General features: G+C 37.5%; 1 protein-coding gene across 2 annotated transcripts in view; it reads left to right on the top strand.

Moving 5' to 3' along the window:
• The window catches only part of LOC121728178 (GAS2-like protein pickled eggs), a 99,035-nt gene that overhangs the window by 37,753 nt on the left and 40,286 nt on the right, over positions 1-20,996 (top strand). Inside the window, exons 1-2 of one of the 2 annotated variants that reach the window (XM_042116307.1) lie at positions 3,399-3,559; positions 14,861-15,077. In XM_042116307.1, coding sequence (XP_041972241.1) covers positions 14,895-15,077 — 183 coding nt within the window. In that variant the 5' untranslated portion in view covers positions 3,399-3,559; positions 14,861-14,894. Of the gene's footprint in view, positions 1-3,398; positions 3,560-14,860; positions 15,078-20,996 lie in introns of those variants that run through there. The other variant, XM_042116309.1, reaches the window with a different exon arrangement.

Raw genomic sequence — 20,996 nt, 5'->3', positions numbered from 1 at the left:
TTAAGGTTACGATATCCAGGATTCAAGGAATAGTCCATATTGTGGATGAGGATAATGAGACAATATCACTTTTTGCAACGTATTTTGTCAATTTGTACGGAAAACTTTAATAATTGTAATAAATAGAATTAGATTTGTGCTTTATTAAATTATTATAGTTAGAAAGAATTTTAGAGAAGAGAGGAACGTCGCATCGGGCCAAGAAGAACTGGTCAATGTCATTCCTTGCAGCAACCTTTCATTTCATTAATTATTTTAAATAACAATTATTTGACATAATTTTAATTTCAGTATATTATAAAGTAGTGTTGTGTCAGCCCTGGCCCACAAGGGCTGTCAGTTGGCACGTCGCCAACCCTCATCTACAGTGCTGCGCGGGCGCAGACTAAGTCGCTACTTAATTGTTCACAGTTGTTTTACCTCTGATTTGACCCCTATGCCGATATGATAAGGGTCATTTCCACGGATTGAAGGTCATCTAACTGAAAACGGGCCGCTGTGTTCGAGGGATTATGGGAATATTTCAGTTATGGCCGCCAATGAAGAGCAATGAACTTGGAGTATGAAACTCGCTGAAATGTATGCTGTATTCCTGTATGTCTCTAAATCGACGAATATACAAAGTTTATTAATTTGTTGACTGGAGTACATTTAAATTACTTCCAACCAGTCATTTCTATTCCTGAAATTCCAAAATAAATTACTTATTTAAAGATCATTCAACGTGTTCTAAGCATGACTTACGTGATGTTATTGCTGAAATCAACTACAAGAAAACATCTAGGTTCAGCATGCAAGTTAGTAATCTCATTAAATCATACTTATACATTGTATTTACACACTAAATATAATGCATTCGCTAGTAATAAGGTATTCATATTGAGTATGTCGCGAGCGGCTCTAGGGCGGGCGGCGGGGTAGGGCGGGGGAGGGCGGGCGGCGCTGAAATACCACCGTAATGAATGGCCGACCTGATTCAGCCCACGGAAACTATAGTCGCCGCCGCCGCAGGCGGTATGTAGGGCTTACTAGTGGTTCTCGAACATAACTCGAATGGATCTTCAGCTGCAGTAACGTAACTATGTACTAAACCATATTATTATAATTTAAATAATGCTCATTTTTTTTAAATCTATGGACACTTCACACCACGTCAGTCTGGTCCCGTGCTAAGTACCTAAAGGACTACGGGTAGCAGACAACGGAAATATATTTAATACTTTTATACATAATATATTTAAGATTTTTATTATATCATACACATATTTAATACACATCCAGGACCCAGGAACATATTTGAAGCTTTTCATTTTTATGTAAATTTTGAAGAATTATTGTAATCAAAATGTTTATTTATTTATTATATTATGAAACTATTTCGTTTAAGTCTGTGGGATAATACGTGGTGGCCACAAAGGAAGATCTTCCGACCGAGCGAGGAGTCATGCTCGGTGTTCTTCGATAGCGCGACGCAGGAATGTTAGGCGAACTGTGGGTACCGCCACAAGTCTTTATTGTATGTAAAGAAATTCAGTTTTTTTAGAGTTACAGTAACTTTAAAGAAATTTCTTTAGGGACGCCTTTTTCTACATGTAAAATACTAATAGAATCTACAAATCGAATCTCGAACACAAATTACACAGAACGTTAAATATTCGATCGAGAAGTTAGTACCACGAGTAGGTGCTACTGAACAGGCGCCAGGAACCCTCCAGACCGGTAATACTCACGACTCACCTGAATACTTTATGAAAGCTCATTACGGCGACACACATACATACACATTTATACACGTATGCATAATCCACACACTCACGCATGTAGGCAATAGGAATACTCAGCCGCACGCATGCATGCAATATTATGCATATCCTACACGCTCATCCATCCACACACACATCCCCATGAGTCACACTCCCGCATGCATCACGCACGCCTGTCAACGCGCGCAATAAGGAACTCATCAAGGCGACGCGCAAACACATTAATTAAATTTTTTATGGTAAAATTTTTGAATCAGAGCAATTTATTCGTCGTTGGTGCTGCTCGAGTAAACAAGGCTTTTTAAGGTAGGGGGCAACGGTCATCCTCAAGACGGAGGTTCGGTGATATTTCATGAGGTTTATGCGTTTACCGCGAGGCTGGCGCCAGCAGCCGCGGAACTTCCTTGTGCACTTTACAGACTAAAAAGATTGCAGTGTTTTTTTTTTAAGTAATAGGTACTTAAAAAACACACTGCAAACAACATACAATGAGAGGCAAATGAATAGACACGAATGGTCAGAGGAGGACAGAGAGTTTTGTAATGAGAAGGTGTCACAAAAATTATTACATTAAACAATAATTTGGTTTGTAGTGAGTTAGTGACGTTAGCCTTTGGACACACTTGAAAGAATATAATATGGTCAGGCAGCAGGATACTTGTTACACTTGCAACACATAGCTATAGGTCATCACTTTTGCACCAGTCCTGAACTTCTCAAGTGTAAATTTTTTTACCCATCCCAAAAAAGTACACGTCGCCGCGCCTGTAAAGAAGTTTCCAGTTTCCACTTGTAATTTCACATAAGTATTTTACAAGTGAGGCTACCTTGGTCCTCATCAATCATTATATTAAATATTATGTGGATATTAATTTCTAGTCGATACTCGATACTTGTGTAGAAACTGAAAGCGAGGAAAAACTTGGGCATTATGGGCCGAGAAAACCGCAGGCATTATGCGTTCTCACAAGTTTCTAATTGACAATGGTAAGAGCTGCCAGCCTTCGACCTCCTGGGAAAACTCATTGCTCATAACTCTTCTTTTTGTGAAGTCGGTGAAATTAATGCGTCTTATTTATTGAATCCTCGCAGGATTCTAAAACTGAAATTCAAGAAACTCACCCTAAGGTGGTACAACTAATATATTATATATTCTGTGCCTAAGGTTTCAGTCTCTTCATTAATAGTACTTGATTTGGATAAAACAATATAATCTGTTAGTATAATTATTATGCTTTCTGTCTACATTAAAAATAAACTTTCTAAGAATAAATCACAAAATAACACGATCGCCCAGCAAAAATTAAGGGCCTTAGAAAATCACAAAAAGACGTAAGTATACGGTATAAGGTCGACTATATAAACTCCAGTCAAGCGATTGTTAAATTCGAGTTAGAGTAACAAAATAAAACCAACAAAAACGCTAACCAACACTTTGTAGCTTCGTAGCTCGAAGTAGAAAAAATCGATTTGAATACAATTTGTGATCCAGGTAAGAACCCTGCGGGATCCCCGCTGCAACAGGTTCGGTCGAATGCGCCCCGCGCGAGATAAATCTCGAAAATCGAAATTGCATCTGTCAAGGTCGGGCTGCGCGCGCGCATCTTAGCACGCGCCGCGCGCGCACACCGCTCAGTTCGGCACCGGAGCGCGCGCGCAGCGGACGTGTACACTGTCCTACTACTCGCACTCGCGGTCTGTGATCAGTGAAACATTTTATTTTGTTGATAAATAAAATCGACTTTACGGATTTTTTGTTGTGATCTGTGGACCAGATCGTTCTTTTAACTATTAGGGTGAGTGAATTTCTTTAACAATATTTTTTATTGTTTTATTTATTTTAAAATATTCTGTGTTACATTTTTTGTGATAAATATGGAGCTAGTAAAAACTTTAATTTATATTTATTTATTACTTAGTTTAATAGCTATTTATATTTTATAGGCAACAAAAAATTAGATAAGTTGGAGATAGGCACAAAAAATATTTTTATCACAGAAATATTTTTCCACATTTCCTTGTTTTAATTGTTTGATAAAACTTAATTATTATCTGCTGACATTGATGTATTTTTAGTACATTTTGTTTCATTACATTGGTATTTAACATCGCAAAAAATCCTCGAACTTTATCATCTCTTTAAGATTTTAAAATAAAGCGCCTTTAAATATTTTTATCTAACTATTCACTATTTTAGTGTGAGAGATCTTCGAGATTCTCGAATTTCGCAGTACGCGGAAGACTTTTTATGTCAAAGTTATCTACACGTACTTATGTCAAACCTACACAATTTTAATTTTTTCAGTTTGGGAACAGTTGGTTCAGTTTTTTAATTTATCTTTATTACAAAAACTAATTAGTAAATATTTTTATTCAAAACATAATCATCGTGTCGTAAGGGCCGTGGCCTGTTATGGTGTATATCCGGTTCCCGACGTCCGGCGCGCGACTTCCGGCGCTGATCCGTTATGCACCTACCCGCATGTCCCGCTTCTTGTAGGATATTCAATTAGTAGGATCCAACAATGGGATATTGAAGTTTGAACATAATAGAATTGAAAGAAATCGATTTGTGAGGTGTAGATGCGGGCGACTGGGGACAATACCATTGTAGAATCGTCTATTCTATTCTCCTATAAAAATTCCTGTACCTAAAGTGCAACTTTAATAAAAATATTTTATAGTCAAAACTAAAGTAAGTAATATTGATCAATTTACTTGTCACAAACAAAACTTATTTGAATTAAGTACTGCTAATAATTATAATATGAAAGAAGTAAATTACAATAACAACTATGTAATAAATGTAATTAAATATAATTCCATGTCCATTACAATCAAAGCGAAGTCAATAACAGGTAAACTGTTATCACAGCGTCACCCTATCTAATCAGCAGATAGGCAGATAGGACGTAGGACAGGTCACTTCAGATACTAAAAGTTTGATCCGGCATCGAGCACCTATTTTATTTCAACAAAATTATTGTTTTCTTTTTTAACAATAACATATGCTTAATGTTATTGAAAATCAATTATTAGGATCTATGATATATAGGTAGGTATAAAACTCGTTAAAGTTTTTAGAAAATTTTAATCGTATATAACTAATTTATATTTATATAAAATAGTAAATAACAACAATCTTGTAATGTGTGTAACTGCTGTTAAATTCTATTAGGATCCTTGAAATGTCCTTACGAAAAAAGACCTACGCAGCTACTACCTGTTGATCAGAAAAAAATCTTGTAAAAAGTTGATTTGGCTGTAAAATTAACACTTTGGTTGTGTTGAATCACCGTTGTTATGTCATAACTCATATTTAGCTAAGTTTTTCATTCAGTATAGTATGTCTAATAACTATCGATAATAATAACATAGACCGAGAAAAAAATATATATTTGGAATGGTATTTACAATTCCTTGTTTTCCTTCTGTTTTATTTTTTTGTGAAATAAGGCTGAATTTTATTTTGCGGTTAAAATATATTATAATGCAGGAAGTATATGAGTTGTTTACCTTGTGATGAAAATTGTGTTAGACTGAAATACATGACTATATGACTTTTATGGTTTCTACCATTAATTTATTACCATGAAATATATTCTCTATTTAATGCAATAAGAGTTTCGTTTTTTTCAAAGTTTAAATTAAAATACAAATAAAATAGCTCCCATAATCTCAAAGTTCTGAAAAGCTTAATAATAAATAATAACACCACAATATTTTCCAAAATTTTTAGAAAAATGACTATTTTGTAGTAGTTTGTGTAGTTTTTGCAATACCGATGGACAGGTATTTCGGAATGGAACCCTCCGCGCGTCGTCTTTCGCAACAGTTAAATGTATTGTATTCCAACAAATTTCACCATTTTGTAATTCTTCTATTTTGAAAATAGCTGCGACACGATTTCTGGAAATAGAATTAGTAAGCGCACTCCTTCGAATACTCATCCCTGATGAGGCATGGTTTGTAGTTTAACTGATGAATAAGAAAATTATAAATATACTGTAACATCACCTTTCATAAATATAAAATTATTTGCACAGCAGCAGCGTGAACTTTTATTGTACATTTTAAATATTTGTTATCACATTGAACAACAATCAAAACATACAATCTAGCAAACCACACAGTTATCGTCTTCTTTCAATAACAAATTCATTCTTCAGTGTATAAACTTCAAAATTCACCTGAAACTCAATATTCTAGATGATAAAACCATACTCTAAAGCTGAACCAATATCAGGGAGATAACTGATAACATGGACCACCGTGCCGGCTTCCGCCGCGGTTCTGAGAAAATGTACCATTGTGAAAATACTAATGACACTTCGTTATTGAGTGATTTCGCTGATGATTTTACAATGATTCTCTTCGAGATATTTAAATTCTATTTTTTTCATGGTTAGTTGTTATTGGTCTGTTTAAGCTTGGTTATTTGTTAATGTTTTCCTTATTCTAGTCTCTTATAATATTATAAGACTTCGCTATTGCAATTTTGTAAAATAATTTAAGGTTCATCCGAAATTACTACTTGGACGTTATGTTAATCGATCCAAAGATTGCTAATATTATGGAGGTCATATTAGATTCTTTATCTTCAGAAGTAACGGCAGTAAAGTATATAATTTTAAAAACATTGTAAAAGCGAAAGGCAGTAAACCGTTTCATCAATAAATGTGTATGATGGCCAATAAACGTGTTGTCGCCTACCAGATTACAGCATTTTATTGCAAATTGCTTGCTGACTACCATTTGTGTTAAGATGGGATTATAAAAGCATAGAAATGTGTGAAGTGCTAATAGTGGAAATTGGAACTTAGAAGTAGGCAGTACCTTTGACACTCGTGTCGTGTGTTCCAAAAAATAAAGAAGGCCGAGAAAATAAAAATATAAATTACTTAAAACACTTTGGTATTGCTGTATAAATAAAAATCAATTTTAAAATTAGTCTCGCTAAACCACGAGGATGGCTGACCAATTTGGCTAACTTTGGTGTTGAATTTTGAAATATTCGTGGAATAAAAATAAATAAATAAAAAAAATGTTTTATTTCTGAGTAGATTTTAAGAAAATACTTTCAGAATGTTAATATTAGCTACGGTGCCTACCACCGGTCCAGGGAAAGTCCCGGGAAGTCCAGGGAAGGTTTATAAATATTAGGAGGAAAGTGACACGAAGTTCACCGGTTCATCTAGTAAACGGTAAACCTTAAAATTAAGTAATACCCCTAAAAACTAGCATCGTTATGTAGTTTGTTCGCCTTAGGCTAGATGGTAGCGAATGAAGTCATTAGGACTATGGTGAAACAACCTCCTAGTTTTTGTCGCTGAGGGCCTTGGGGGCCGGAAGTGAGGGGCCACTACTTATAATAATAGTACCCTATAGTACTTAGTAGTTAGTACTTTAAAGTCACTGGAACTTATATAATCATTGAAGATTATGGTCAAAGATAATGTGAGATTCTCACATTATCTTTGACCATAATCATAAGTGAGAATATTGATATTCTCCTCAATGTTCAAATTGTAGTTTGAAAAAGGACTCGGTATTACCTGTTTAATGTAATATTAGTCGCCCGTATATTTTAATCCGTTAACCTACTGCCGAGTATCGTCCGCAAAAAAAATCGAGTAAATTCTTCTTGGATCGTTAGTAGCTTGTTAAGTTTTTGCTTTGTCGTAATTAGTAGCATTTTTCTCGTTACTGTTTAAAGTCTATAATTATTTCTTCACGATGTCAAAATTATTTAATATCTAAAATGTTTTTATTTCAACGCTAACACGTGAAAAACTATTGTTACCATCCTGACTGCTTATTTTTTTGTGATTTCCGTGTCTTCCTAGTTGTTAAATATTTTTTGTATTGACATACACAAATGTTGATGCGTGTATCTTGGGATCTAATTCTCATATAGCACGAATGTCGTTCCGTGTACAATATGCTGACTCACGCGCGAATGTCGCAGGCTGTATGGAATACCGTGCTGGCCGTGCTGCAGTGTAACAGCTTTTCTCTTGCGCCTAGAAAATTTAAGCCTCTTGCGGGGGATATGTGGTCCTATGCGCAAGTATGTGGATTGCGGGTCTCTGCTGCGTCCGAAGATGGTGGTGGACGCAACCACTACCCGCTTAAAACTATCAGCTTGCTATAGAAGCGACACTCTTGTGACGAGAATCGGTGGAGTGCGACGGAAGCGCGGCGCGTGCGCGTGCGCCGGTGTGCGGTCCACGCATGGTCCGCGCTTTGTCTCGCCGCTCGCGCTGTCACTGTCACCGCCCGCGCCGGTAATGGCCGTTACATTACATTCATCATCAGTTGTAATATTTTCGGGGACATCTAATTTTTCTTTGTCTTCTTTTATATTTGTTAAGTACTATTTTATAAGCAACCGCCTGTACAAGGTGCTGAGTTTGTATATTGTATACTATACTTGGATGCTAATAAAGTCTTTGAATCTTAACGTAAGAATAATCTTTAACACTCCTGTTAGGTATACAATTAATAGACCTTCTTTATCTCATTCAAATAATTTTTTATTTATTTTTTTCTAAGGCTTTTCCACTTGTTTTTCTACGCTACTCTGCTTCACTCAGTTAAGTTATGTAATGTATAAGTCAGACCAGACGACCATATCAGCTCCACTCGCGAGTAACATCTGACCCCGACTATCGGCGGGTTGAGCGCCGCGCGCCGGCCGACCGGGTATAACTCGACTATGTAATGTATCACGCACGACAACATATTATGCATGAATTGATTTATTCATTGTATATTAGTAGGCTTAGCATGCCCACGGTAGATATGCAGAATAGATTTTAAGACCAAAATATGGAAGATTTCCGGTGTCAATTTGACACTTTGTCTTATATTCCGTAGAAAACTCAAAATATCCTTATCTATGGCAAGCAGGCTAGCAATAAGCGTGTAGATATGGTAAAATATTGTAATTTTGAATAGTCATGTTTTACAGCATGTTATGGCAGCATACAGTATGCATGTTGCATTTAGCAATAAGTATGCATAGCATGATATGCATTTTTGCATATTATTATAGCTCATTCTGTACTATACTTCTGTGTCATAAAACATAATACTTGCTATTTTATCAGGGAAATATGATATGACAAACTCAAAAACAAAATAAAATTATTTCAGTACAAAACTTTATTGTTGAATTTATTTAAGTTAATCGAGGACATATTTTAACAAAGAATTCCACAAGTGTCTATTACTAATTATTATAATTTTTTTCTTCGTCAAAGTAGTATTATATTCTATTTTTATAAAAATCGATTGAACGGGAATAAGATTTAACCGCGTGCGCGGCGTGTTACGTGTTACTATAAAATACTATACTTAATAATATTATCTTCAACTGAATTCAAATTAATTTGCAAAAGAACTTTCTATTGACATAAATTATACTCATATAATCTCTTATACGTGGGAGAGCCATGCTTCGGCACGAATAGGCCGGCTCGACCGGATAAATACCACGTTCTCACAGAAAACCGGCGTGAAACAGCGCTTGCGCTGTGTTTCGCCGAGTGAGTGAGTTTACCGGAGGCCCAATCCCCTAACCCCTACCCTATTCCCTTCCCTTCCCTTCCCTACCCTCCCCTATTACCCTATTCCCTCTTAAAAGGCCGGCAAGGCACTTGCAGCTCTTCTGATGCTGCGAGTGTCCATGGGCGACGGAAGTTGCTTTCCATCAGGTGACCCGTTTGCTCGTTTGCCCCCTTATTTCATAAAAAAAAAATCTCATCAAAAGCTATAACTATAATAGTAGTCGTAGTATGGCAGTATTTCAAAGTAAATTTTTCTGCGAAAAGGCGAGGTACTTATGCAAAATACTGATTCGCGACCTTTGCAGTTTGTTGAATCGTAAAACTAACTTCTTGTTAACTGCGCGACCTTCAGTAATTATAACTAAAGCGGCAAATTATTATGTTAATAATTAACACACATTGTCAGTTAGCTTAGACCGACTTGCACCAGTCTGGGTTAAAATAACAGTTAAATATTGTTGTTTACATCGTGCCCCGTATTTATGAACGAAAAGGCATGATATTTTAATACAAGATTAACTTTATTTAAATTCCAGCAAATATGCCATAGTAGGTACCGTTAAATATTTTAACCCTCGGTCAGGTGAGTCTTGCTCATACGCGGTTAGTCTATTATATATGATCATTAAGACCCTGAGAAGTTATTTGTGTGGAATCCTTTAATTCTTAATAATAGCTTCATTGGAAAAGTTGCATGAACGAAATTCTTGTAAAGAAGTATTATTATTCTTGATCATTGACATTGAATTTCACGTGACGTTATAGTTTTGTACCCAGTCCCCAGAACTGTGACGTCAGCTTTCTCGACGAATGCGCCTGCGCATGTAGGCAGGTACTCGTAACTCATTCACAGGAACGATTGAGCAATTTGTTTACATTATGTTGAATTATGAGCTATTAATAGGCTCTTACGATTTTTATTAACACTACCTATTGAACAGGCCATTGTCCGCTATTTTGGTACCTAAATACCGGAACCGTACATATTACAATGTATTAAGTAATAGAAAAACTATCATGTTTTAAAAAAATGTCTTTCTTCATTGTATTTTATGTGGTTTAAGAAACTCAATATTTTATTCGATTTTTTCTTTTAAAACACCTCACCATGACGGTCAGGTGCTGATGATGATGAGGCGGTACTCGGTACTCGGTAGAGACGTCGGCTGTCGTACAAACCATTAACCTGCCGATGTACGAGCGACGAGCGACGAGCGACGAGCGACGAGCGTGTCGGTTTCAAACGCGATGCGCGGTAATTTCTACTCCACGATATCTTGTATTATCATGTTAATTTGAGGCAAAACACATCTTTGACAGGATGTGCTCCATCTGTAGTAGGACTAGGTGGGATAGTAGTTAGTACTACTAAGTACTAAGTAATATAATGAGATCTATAATAACTCTTCACTTTGATCTTTTGAGTTGGACGAGGGAATCTGCCTTGTATTGCAACAAGCGATGTAACGTGATGGCATAATGTGTTGTTAGATTAATTAAAGATTAGAAAAAAAAAGATGGCATAATAGTTGTTACATTATTCACCCGGTAAAACAAATTTCGAGTCGTTATTCTGTAACAGTATGCAATATGCATCGCTAGCTCTTACGAGGTGTAATTCAGCTGTAATTGGGTGAAGAGGTGCATAACGCTCGTAAATCGGTCGTTTATACGATGAAACCTCAACCGCTAGTTAACCCGCGGCTAGATAAAGTGCAAATATATTACTTACGTCAGCAGGTTTCGCAACAAAAATGTTGCAGGTCTCGAGCTAGGACTAAAGATCACTGTTTATATCCTGTAATCAAAAGCCAGGGCGCCAATTTGCTCTATTACTTTGAACCTTTAAAGGGTAAAGGGTCATCACACCCTGGGAATACACGAGCAGCGAGCAGTCTCAGCCCTAAGGGCCTCTAATTAGTTCGTTTCAGACACTAAAGACGAAGTGAGAAAATTCTGGTGTCATATTTGTTGCTTCTACAGCTAAAGTAATGGGCTTGTTGCATTCAAATAATTATTACCTCCATTCATTTAAAAGTCGGTAATCTGTTCGATAAAATTAGTATAGGTACTTAAGTAATATGAAAATATGTAATCGATCATCCGTTCAATAGTATGGTCGTCATTTAATTTAAAAACAGACTTGTAATTCACATAATGGTTTGGGGAAAACCAGATTCAAGGCATATTTATTTATTTTACCTCACTTGAACACCCACGAAGACGGCAATTATACAAATGACCGGCAATCTATATCAATCAATAAATTCGCGTGTCGCGGTCGCGGTCGCGGCTGCCAAAATAAATACACAAACAATTAGTGTAATGGGCATGTACCGGTCCCTGTGACCGCCCGGCGCATTCGCGAGGGTTGCGAAATTTCGGTTCAACTGATGTTGCGAAAAGCGGGTTAAGTGTTATTGACTACATTATTAGATCATGTAAATAATTGACCATAATATTATGTCACTTAACATGCGGAAATCCTCAAAGGATAAAAGTTATGATTGTCTTAGATAACTTTTCCGGCATCCAAAAGATATGTGACAAAAACATGGACTAACAAACCAAGATATTTAAGCTAAGACATCACTTTAATCTTTTCAAAGGCTGTTCCGCGTAAATGTTTGGGCCTCATGTTTTGAACATCCGGGTTTAGAGTTCCCTGACTCGTGGAGTGATGTCTCAAGATGAGGTCCAGTGCCTCGTTTCGTGAGTTTTCGTGGCGAAAATCTCCGGCGAAACTCGAGTGGGGCACGTGTGAAGTACTTGAATAAGCCTAAGACAATGTAAGGCTCCTTTCTTGAGAACTATAGTTGAGTGTGCTTAGAACGTCTTAGCTAGGAACATAGGCTTTTTAAAGAAAATTTTAATTATACACAAAATGTTGTTCCTATTCTACTATAGGCAATGTTAGACTTAGTTAGCTTTAATTTAATGATTCTATTTAGCTTATTTTTATATAGAAGTCAGATTAATATAACCTGATATTCAGTTGCCTTAAGGGGGTTAACTTAAAAAGTGATTGCAATCGGTACCCAAAATAATTTGATAAAGGTGAATGCCCAAAAATGTATGGACCAAAAACCCGTAATCGATTCAAACAATTTATATGTGGCATAGTAGACGGTATCCCAAATACAATGTCCTTTTTGGATTAAACAATCACCAAGTACTTTAAAAACGATCGTAACCAATTGACTTTTCTTATAGGAATCTATGATATTTAGGACGACATGATGCTACAAACGATATTGTGACGATAAGTATGGAGTAAAAACACATTTATATTTGTCTACTGATTCTTATATTCATGTATTTAATATTAAAATATTTATCACTTTTATGTCTGAAAGTATAGAATGTCAGATTGGTATAGAAATGGTATAATCTGTACAATGATATGAATCTGAAAAATTATTTAATGTATTTTTACGATTATTACGTCATGATATCAGCTAACTATCTACGTCTTTTCGAAAATAAAAGGGCAAACGAGCAAACAGGTCACCTGATAGAAAGCAATTACCGTCACTCATGGACACTCGCAACATTAGTAGAGCTACGGGTGCGTTTAAGAGGGAATACGCTTTTTTTCCGAAAAACGTACGGTGACATCTCTTTTTAGGTTTCCGTAGTCAACAAGGAACTCTTATAGTTTCAATCTGTCCGTCCGTCTGTCCGTCCGCCCGTCTGTCTGTCCGTCTGTCTGTCCGCGGACCGCGGTTTTGCTCAGAAACTATAGGACCTACAAAGCTGTAATTCGGCATGAATGCACATATTAATGATGCCGACAAAATGGTATATAAGATCTTTTAAAAAATGTTTAAGGTAAGTACCTCTCCTACACATATTTTAGCGGGGATGAATTTTTTTTCGCGTCCACCCCACCGTGTGAGATGTCGTTGGATAGGTTTTTAAAAATATTATAAGTATAATATATCATTTTCCGATTTAGAGATGTGAAATTTGAAGTTTTAAAGTGGAAAAAATAATTTTAGAGTCCTGCAGTGTCCCCTCTTCTACCAGCTCAACGGTTGCTTCTGGAAAGATATTCACGGGAGTAGGAAATATGCTGAATTTAAAAGAAAAACTATCACGGCTAAGAAGACTTCATAAGTTATTGAGTAATAGTCGATCAACTAAAAAAAAGTAACTATTCGGAAAAGTATTTAAGGGACTTATAATTTAAATTCCTTTAAAAACGTAACTGAGATGATGTTGTTAGTAATGTATAACACGTTATAAAATGTACATTCATTGACCATTCAAAAAATATCACAAACTAGCGGTACTACGGAGTACGGAACCTCATATATTGCGCGTGGCCCGACACGCACTTGGCCGGTTTTGACTTTATTTTCTCTAAATTGTATATTCTTATACTTGTCACCATTGTTTTTACGAGGAAAACACAAAAACAAAGGAAGAAACTACATAGTTGATTCAAAGCGCTGTCTCAAAATCTCAGATAAATTTTTTCAAATTATCCGTTTCGGTTATGGTTTTGAACAAAATGAGTTACATATTTACAATCTACTATTAATGGTCTACTTTGCTGCATATAAATTATTTCAATCGACTATGGGTTTTTTTTGGGCATTCACCTTTCTGACTAGTGTCAGAAATTTATCAAATTATTTTGGGTACCGATTTTGGTCGTTAGACCATTTTAATTTAAGTTCCCGCTCAAATTATAATTAATTGGCACTTGACGATTTGCATGTCCGAAGTAATTAGTCAATATTCCAAATGAAAACAGCAATTCGTTAGCAATTAGAACCGGTCACCGAGCGTCTAGACGCGCCGAACTACAATTATTGCGAGTGAGTGATGGCCGATGGGGTTAAAAACGTCCAAATTATTTGTTGACTTTGAAACGACTCCATCAATCACAATTCGGGACTTAAGTTTTCTTTAATTGGGTAATTGGTCTCTTTAAGGCCTTTTGTTTTTTTCTGTAATTTGCTGATACAACAAATTAAATTCATAGAATATAAAGATTAAATACTATTATTATTTATTTTGCGTGATTATGACTGACGAAAATTTATTTCCATTACGATGATGATGATTATGATACCGTTCCAATAAATTCCACCTTCAACAACGCAGTTTCCTGCCCGCGGCCAGCTCCCAGCATGAATCTTCATTCAGTCCAATTCGCCGGTAACCCAGATCTGATATATCGGGTTACGGCTTGTTGTGCTGTTGTGATTAACAATTGACTCCTATACATCTCCATTTGAAGCTGTTATACGCTCGTTAATAACGTGAATACAGATTTATGAATCTCGATTGTTCTGAAGATGGCTGAAGTTACCTGAATGTGGAACCAAAATTTGTAATCAAATTATAAGCAGTGTTGATCTCAAACTTTTTAAGAGCTTGGAATTTTATTGCTTTGTCATAAATCAAAAACACAAACATACATCTCAAACTGGTATTACTACTTACTATAGTCTACATCCCTCTTAAAAAAAACTTCTGCGATAGCATGCTCAAAGTCCTCATCTCTTGTTCCAGAGCCAGGGATGTCCACAGCCCAGTGAGGATCACTATGGCTAGCGCCGGCGCAGTCCTCCTCGAGGCGCGGCCCTTCCGGCCGTTCAAGTCCTCGGAGGAGTACCTGTACGCCATGAAGGAGGACCTAGCGGAGTGGCTGACGGTGCTGTACCCCGAGCTGCGCATCACCGCCGACAACTTCCTCGACAGACTCGACACCGGCGTCGCTTTGTGCAGGGTGAGTCGCCTGTTCATGTTGCCTAGAAATCTGCTGAGACTTATGTATGTGATTTTTTCCCTTCACAAAATTTAGGTCGCGAATAGTCTATTATTAATTTAAAATCTGTTGATTTGTTAAGCAAATGATAGTGATAAAAAACTTGAGAGGTGTCAAGGGACACCCCAATGAAACGAAGTTATTTCTTATGTTCAAAATGAATTATTATATAGTACGAAATCTGAAAGCAATAGCCAATAAGTAATAAATATGTACATAGATAAAATAAAGCCTACTAACAGAACCACAGACAGAACATCGCGATAGTACCTTTTGCCAGCTTTTGAGAATATGATTCTCTGCAATCTCCATATTATTTATTTGCAAGCAGTCATAATCTAGTGAGTCCTGAAGGTGGTAATTTCGTCGCCTATTTGGGCACGCGCTGGTAGCACTATCTGAGGCTGGCCGGTCGGGTTTTGCTAATTCAGGGCTGCCGGTGGGCGGTGGGCGGGCGTGGGCGTTATTTCCGGCGCCTATGGCTCAATTTACTGATAAGCTATTACAGCTTCATTTGCAAGCTGGAATAGAATACTTAATAATGGGTATTGCCTCGGGTAATTCGCCTGCAACTTTGTTTCGGCCGAAATTTTGTGCGCTTTGTTACTTCCTTGCGGGAACTTTACATTTTATGGGATAAAACTCCTAATATCTAAATTAATATTTTATCCTATGTTCCTTCCCGGGACAAAATTTATCTCCATATCAAATGTTATCTAAATCGGTTCAGCCGTTTAAGCGTAAAAGGGTAAGAAACAGAGAGACACACTTGACTATGGAATATGGATTATCCTGTTTTGGGTTTGGAGTCTGGAAAATTGTGTAAGTTCACGGCCGATAACCAAACCGCAGGAGGTGACGTGACGCGAGTCCTGCGTCAGACACTACTATAACAATTAACAACGCACTCTATCGCATTACAATTAGTTGCAAATTTGAATGTATACATATGCATGGTCCATTATGGAGTCTAGATGCAGAGGGAATAATTTATGCGTAAGACGTTGACGAAACTTTTCCATACATTGATGCACGTACGTTCCATGCAAATCGTCATTTTCCTGTAAACTCCTGTGGCATCAACATTGGGAAAATTACTTCATTTTGAATACAATTTCAAAATCAAATCAAACAAGGAACAAAGTTACATTAACGCATTAGAATAGTAGAATCTGTCTCTCTTTGAATAGTATAGTTCGGTTTTAAGGAGGCCCTACGAATTGGGATCAGGGTCACTTCACTGTGAAACGCGGGGCTATCAGCTGTCGATATCAACTGATAGTGTTATCTGCCCGCTGTTCATGTACTCCGCTGTGAAGCCACTCCGCGTCCACTCGTCACTATCACTGATTACCTATCAAGTCAGTGCTCACTATTATAGCTGGATTTATTTACGCCCGGGCGCGTTGTTTGACGGCTGCACCGCAAGCAAATGTATGTGGCAAATTATTTAAATATCGCGCTGTCATTTACATATTATATATTTTGTTTGTTATCTCGCGGTGCAGTGTAACTTGTAACCGCCAAACGCCGCATATAATTCGAGCGTAAAATCCGACTATATGACGCAACAAAATTCGTTTGTCCGAACGAAGCGTACATTTTTCCGGGATAAAAGTATGCTATGTGATATGTCCATTCCCGGGACTCATTAACCTATTAGTCTCTCCATACCTCAGCAAAATCGGTTTAGTGGTTTAAGCGTGAAGAGCTATCAAACATTATTAGGACAGTAGAGAGTAGACTGCAGTCAGTGTTCACAAAACTTATTGTTTATCAAATTATCATTGATCTGCTGCGTCATGCGTGGCTGATCTTTAGCTCTTTAGCTCTGTAATGACGGTTATCTACGACTGGAGTCAAAGGGTAATCAGAAATTGGCCTATTAGTGTCTGCTGCTTTAATTTACGCTTATTGTAGCCCTTTACTTTGTTAGAGCTTCTTGGGATTATATTGATTTTTAATCGTTGCTTCTTGAAGGACATTCTTTACATTGAATGATTGCCACCGTTTTTACAGAGCAGTATGCACGATCGGCGATTAAGAGCAATTAATGACAAATATGACCATTTATTTGTCCATCATGTGCGAACATGGAGGAGGCCGCTAACGGGCGATCTGGAAAAGTTTGATTCTTGCGTTTTATCAATTAGATCTTGCAAATTTTCGCAACAAAATCAAGACTCACACCGCAAACGGCGATCATTGATCAGTTATTAAGATACGTACGTATACGTATTTGGTGAGGTGGCGAAACCCCGCGCCCAACAAATACGCTTGTCTCATTTATATTAGCAGATCAATTTATAATTTGATGTCGCAATACAATAATTTGATAAATCAAATCGTGTTGGTAAATGAAAAAGGCCGTGACCAATTGCGGCGCGGCGGTCCGAGTGTAACCGCTGCGATGATTTCGATGTAACTTTATAAGGAAAACCATTTGTACGCGTCCAAATGCTTGGTCAACTAATTTATATAATTACCGGTCAATATTTAAGGATAAAATTAGACTATGTGCACTGCGCTGCCTTTAAGCATTAAATAATATTAGAATACTTTAATGTTGCAACTTTATTCTCAAATTGCGATTTGAGCTTAACCCAGTTAGACCCTTCTTTGTCCACCCCATGTTCCCAGTTTATCTGGGGTCGGGTCCCCCTGTACGTTTGCGCCAGAATTTTCTGTTCTGGGTAAATAAAAGAAATCAAATTCCTACTCAGGAAGTGAGTCTTGTTAGTTGTAAGTGTGGAATGTCGTGATGAGTCAGTTAGTCTGAAAACACCTGAAGCAAAGAATACACAAGTGTGACTCAGCGGAGAATCATATTATTGTGTCGAGGACCCTGGCGTTATCACTTGTATCGCCACACGAATGTAGGTTAAATGACTATAAAAAGTAGTTCTGATTCATTTGATTTTATTGATCGCTTCAAGTTGAAAAGCGTTACTGTCCCAACTCCCAACTTCTGAGGCTGCTCAATATTGGAAATATCTACCTATATGCATAAACCCAGTTATTTGGAGAGTTCATGTTTCGTTGTCTTGTAGCGGACCAAACGGCGTACAACCCTGAATCGCGCTATCGGCTCGTTTGGACGATCTTCCTTTATGTCCACCATTCATGTCCCCACTCATGCACAAACCCAGGCTACTGAGTAATGGCAGATGTACATGTCTCTGAAGTATGACTTTTGAGAGTGTTTTCCTTTGTGCGAGAAACTCCGTTATATTAGACGGTTTCCGCTGTCGCAAGCTGTCTTGTCCGACGTTCACGGTGGTGATCACTACAGAGTCTACCTCTCGTCTCTATTGGCATAATCCTAAGGTCCTATTTACCCTGGCAGGTGTTGGTGGTACCGTCGGCGTCAACAATGTAGCAGCCGGCGATTGTCCCGCCGCGGGTTGCCCAACCGGCGGCCTTGCAGCTACATGTCATTACAACCGCTAATATTTGTCTTCTCGTGTGATTCTATTGAGCAAGTTATGTGGCGTTCGGTAGTTGAGGTAGCAACATTTATTTATTTACTCGGATGGTATCATCGTCTATTTTGATCAATAGGCTTTTTCTAAACGTAAGTACATCTTTTGTTTGATCCGAACATGATTTCATCGATATAAAAGTTACGACAGGTTCAGTAAAACCCAATATTTTTTGCTTCTGATTATATCGGACAATAATTTTGCAGCGAGTATCGACGTGTGGTTTTAGATCACACTGATATCAATCATGACAGACACGGTGGTGATTTGCCGTGAAACATTGGTAGAAACAATTGTTACATACGAACTTCAATATATAGATAGAAATGTTATTTATTTTAGTAGTAGAAAATTAGTGTTTTAAGGATTAATCCTCTATTTGAGATCTGAAATTCCGCGTGTGCGAAATTCAATGATTTTGCATGCCTATCTCATATCTGCAGGCTTTGTGCAGAGCGCTCCATTGCCCCTTCCTCACTTTCAAAACCATTACTGATAGATGTATTCAAGTGATAATATAAAGATTGACAAATATGTGTTTTCTACTTCAGTGATATTTATTGCAATTGACCCCTTGATTGAAATGATTGTTGTTGATGACCTCACGATTATATTTCTATCAATCACACGGCAAATCTTGGGTAATATGCCCACTTCCTTATTACATGTAAATCACATGTAACATTTTAGACAAGATCTCGATTTTTGCAATCTGAGAAAGTGGTAGTTAAATATTTAGGTACTATGAAAAGTTTGGGATCTAAATCAGCAAAAACAGAATAGTGCTATTTAACATTTATGATTTATTACAAGTCGACATAGGTGATAGGTACTAATATACTATAGTTATGGCCATTAGGACTCCGAAATCGGTGTGGGAGCTATTATTATTAAATAATAATAGCTCCCACACCGATTACGGTGACGGTGGCCGGTTTCATTGAAACCAGACCAGGTACGCAGGAGTAATTTTATAGTGCCCAAGTGTGTGCGCAGTACACAAGAGCACTCTCTATTCCTTTACTCTCATAACCCAGTGGGACGGAAGACCGACACGACTGGCGAGAGATCAGGCGCAGGACCGACTTTTTAGTTTAGTTTTAGTTATGTCCTAGAATAGTATTGTCCCAGCTATTTCGGTAGTTACGTCACCGAACTAGTCGGAAGTGGTGCCTTACCTTCGCATTCCACGGCCATTTTGAATTTCGCTTATCGATTCGCCTCTCGTCTGTCCCAGCACCTCCAGTAGACTGACGATGTATGTGCGTGGCGACTTATCTGTTGAATAATACATGCTCGTGAGAACACGGACGAAACAAATGGCCAAATATTTCACTGGACACTGTCAACGCTTGAAGGTTGGTGATTTAGAAATGTTTTTTTTTTATGAATTAAGGGGGCAAACGAGCAAACGGGTCACCTGATGGAAAGCAACTTCCGTCGCCCATGGACACTCGCAGCATCAGAAGAGCTGCAGGTGCGTTGCCGGCCTTTTAAGAGGGAATAGGGTAATAGGTGAGGGTAGGGATGGGAAGGGAAGGGAATAGGGGAGGGAATAGGGGAGGGTAGGGAAGGGAAAAGGGTAGGGGATTTGGCCTCCGGTAAACTCACTCACTCGGCGTGAAACAGCGCAAGCGCTGTTTCACGCCGGTTTTCTGTGAGAACGTGGTATTTCTCCGGTCGAGCCGGCCCATTCGCGCCGAAGCATGGCTCTCCCACGTATGGTTGATGAATTGTCATCGCTTGGCAGTTTAGTCGTCCCTGTGATGCAGCTTAGTGGATTAATTATCATGGATAGTTACGATAATATTGATTTCAATTTCCATTCGAGTAGGGATGAAGTCGTTTCATGCTAATTCTAAAGGACCAAAGGTATCTTTACTCTCTAGCTGTCTGTGCTTAATTTAATGCTTAATAATCTTATATCTTTAAACTTTTTTCATGAAATTTAGTATATAGGGGGTTTCGGGGGCGATAAATCGATCTAGCTAGGAATCATTTTTAGAAAATGTCATTTTATTCGTGCTTTATCGAATACCGAGCAAAGCTCGGTGTATATTATATGAGCTTATATTTAGATGTCGAACCTTCAGATGGATTTAGTTGGATTATACTTGACCTATTAACTGTTGTAGCATTGACATTGATATTATGTTATGAGATTAGGTCCAAAATTGGTTTTAATCGCATATCATGCCATATTTTTTACTAACGAGAAACGAGAGAGACATTATTTCATTCAAAGAACTTTGACAAACGTTTGGTTTGTCAAAGCTCTTTGAATGAGAGAGAGAAAGATTTCCAATCAGCTGTTTTATTGCTAGTTTATTTTATATTTAACCTTAGAGTAGAGTAAAATCAGCTATTTTTCGTAGTCGTAAGGTCCACTCTAACTGTA

Source organism: Aricia agestis, chromosome 6 (genome assembly GCF_905147365.1).
Source record: "Aricia agestis chromosome 6, ilAriAges1.1, whole genome shotgun sequence".
Lineage (NCBI taxonomy): Eukaryota > Metazoa > Arthropoda > Insecta > Lepidoptera > Lycaenidae > Aricia > Aricia agestis.
This window is presented reverse-complemented; position numbering and strand designations above follow the sequence as displayed.